The following is a 1,769-nucleotide window of genomic DNA, read 5'->3' as shown; positions in this document are numbered from 1 at the left end:
GTGGAAAGTGGATTCTAGGAGTCATTTCTGGTCCATATAGCTAGGGGGAGGATTGGTCCAAGGTGCAGGTGTTAGGATAGTATGGAGGTGAATTATCTGGAGTCTCAGTCCTTGACACTGAACCAGAAACAATTTAGAACTATTAACTCCTCACACGGAATGTGGTGGAAAATATCTCCTGCTTTATTCAGTGGAATGGATAACATTACCCTTGATAAAGGCAAAAATGCGTGATTGTATTCTATGTGATTTTGTTTATCTGTAGAATCGACAATCTATCACTGCAAGCACTAAGTGAATTTAAGTGAATTTGTAACTAAATGTTTTAAAAATCAATACCTTCGAGACAACTCTAAGAGGGAAGCTGCAAAGGAAAATGGTTTGCCTTGGAATAAAAATCTATTTAAAAATTCATTTCACAGTGGCCTCCTCTTGGATGATGTCCCACAGTAAATTCTGTGAAGGTATATTCCTTTACATTGTTTGTAGCTGCCTGCATTGCTCTAATTTTTTTCTGTGTTTTTTATATTTTTAGCACTTTTCTTATGAGAGAGGCTAAACAGTAATTAAGAGGTGCAGGATGAAAAGATGGCACAATCAGTGCTGGTACCACCAGGACCTGACAGCTTCCGCTATTTCACAAGAGAATCACTTGCAGCTATTGAGCAGCGCATCAATGAAGAAAAAGCTAAAAAATCCAAACAAGAACGCAAAGATGATGATGACGAAGAGGGTCCAAAGCCAAATAGCGACTTGGAGGCAGGAAAGACACTGCCATTTATTTACGGGGACATACCTCCAGGAATGGTGTCTGAGCCCTTGGAAGACCTGGACCCATATTATATCAATAAAAAAGTGAGTGTGGTGTGTATTTCTATCAGACTTCAAGAAGATCAAAATACAAGGAACCCTTCACAGATATAGTATTCCTCATGTTTTTGACCCAGTCCTTACAAATAATACATTCCCCCAGCAGTTGATCTAATTGATAGAAATCTCCATTGTAAGAACAGAAGTTAGTAATGCAGGTTTATGGGACCTGGTCTGTTGGTAGAGGTGCATTTAGACTTAGTTCAATATACCTGGCATTTTACAAAAACCTGTAACTTTCAGTGTTTTACATACAGGAAAATTGAAGAAGTATCACAGGGGTTATTTTTAGAATTACTACTAATTGCTGTATTATAGATGTGAAAGGAGCAGATCGTCAATATGAAACCCATGTCAAAGGTAGCTAGACACCTGCTTACTAGATTTCTTCACTGTCATGTGGAAAGTCATGTTGTCGTTCTCATGTTGCTGGAAAAGATAGGGAAGTATATAAAGCTGATTTCTCAGGATATGAAGATCATCCTCTTCCATTTTGTATTCCATAGAGGCATCGTGTATCCAGCGTAGTCTGGGTGAAAACTTCTTCATATCCGGATTGATACTGTTCTATGATTTTTTTTCAAAGAAGAGGTATTTAAAAGAAGGACATAAATAAAATGATGGTAGGAATTCCTCTTGGAGTGTTGGCAGAATGTTAAATAATTTAAAAATATATCCTTATAGATATGCTAATTTTTTTAAAAAAATAAACCCACATATTTTCTTTTTGGTTAGAGTAACAGCAGCTGTTGTAGCCAACACAAAAGTACTGAACTTAAGGCTTGTGTCCAGATGGCCTTGGGCTTCCTCCAGGTTGTCAGTCCCTTAGATTTTGGCATCATATGTATTGCAGCATCATTATTCTACCAGTACAGAAGAAATCTGCAAATTTTTTTTTC

At 37.3% G+C, this 1,769-nt stretch overlaps 1 protein-coding gene across 1 annotated transcript in view; it reads left to right on the top strand.

Moving 5' to 3' along the window:
• Positions 1-533: 533 nt before the first annotated feature.
• LOC103803147 (sodium channel protein type 2 subunit alpha) overlaps positions 534-1,769 on the top strand; it is a gene marked incomplete at its 3' end in the record, with an annotated part of 49,998 nt that continues 48,762 nt past the window's right edge. Inside the window, exon 1 of the mRNA XM_009075684.1 lies at positions 534-855. Coding sequence (XP_009073932.1) covers positions 589-855 — 267 coding nt within the window. The remainder of the gene's footprint in view (positions 856-1,769) is intronic.

Source organism: Acanthisitta chloris, unplaced genomic scaffold, assembly GCF_000695815.1.
Source record: "Acanthisitta chloris isolate BGI_N310 unplaced genomic scaffold, ASM69581v1 scaffold7365, whole genome shotgun sequence".
NCBI lineage: Eukaryota > Metazoa > Chordata > Aves > Passeriformes > Acanthisittidae > Acanthisitta > Acanthisitta chloris.
Note: the sequence above shows the minus strand (reverse complement) of the source record. Positions and strands in the feature narration are given on the sequence as shown.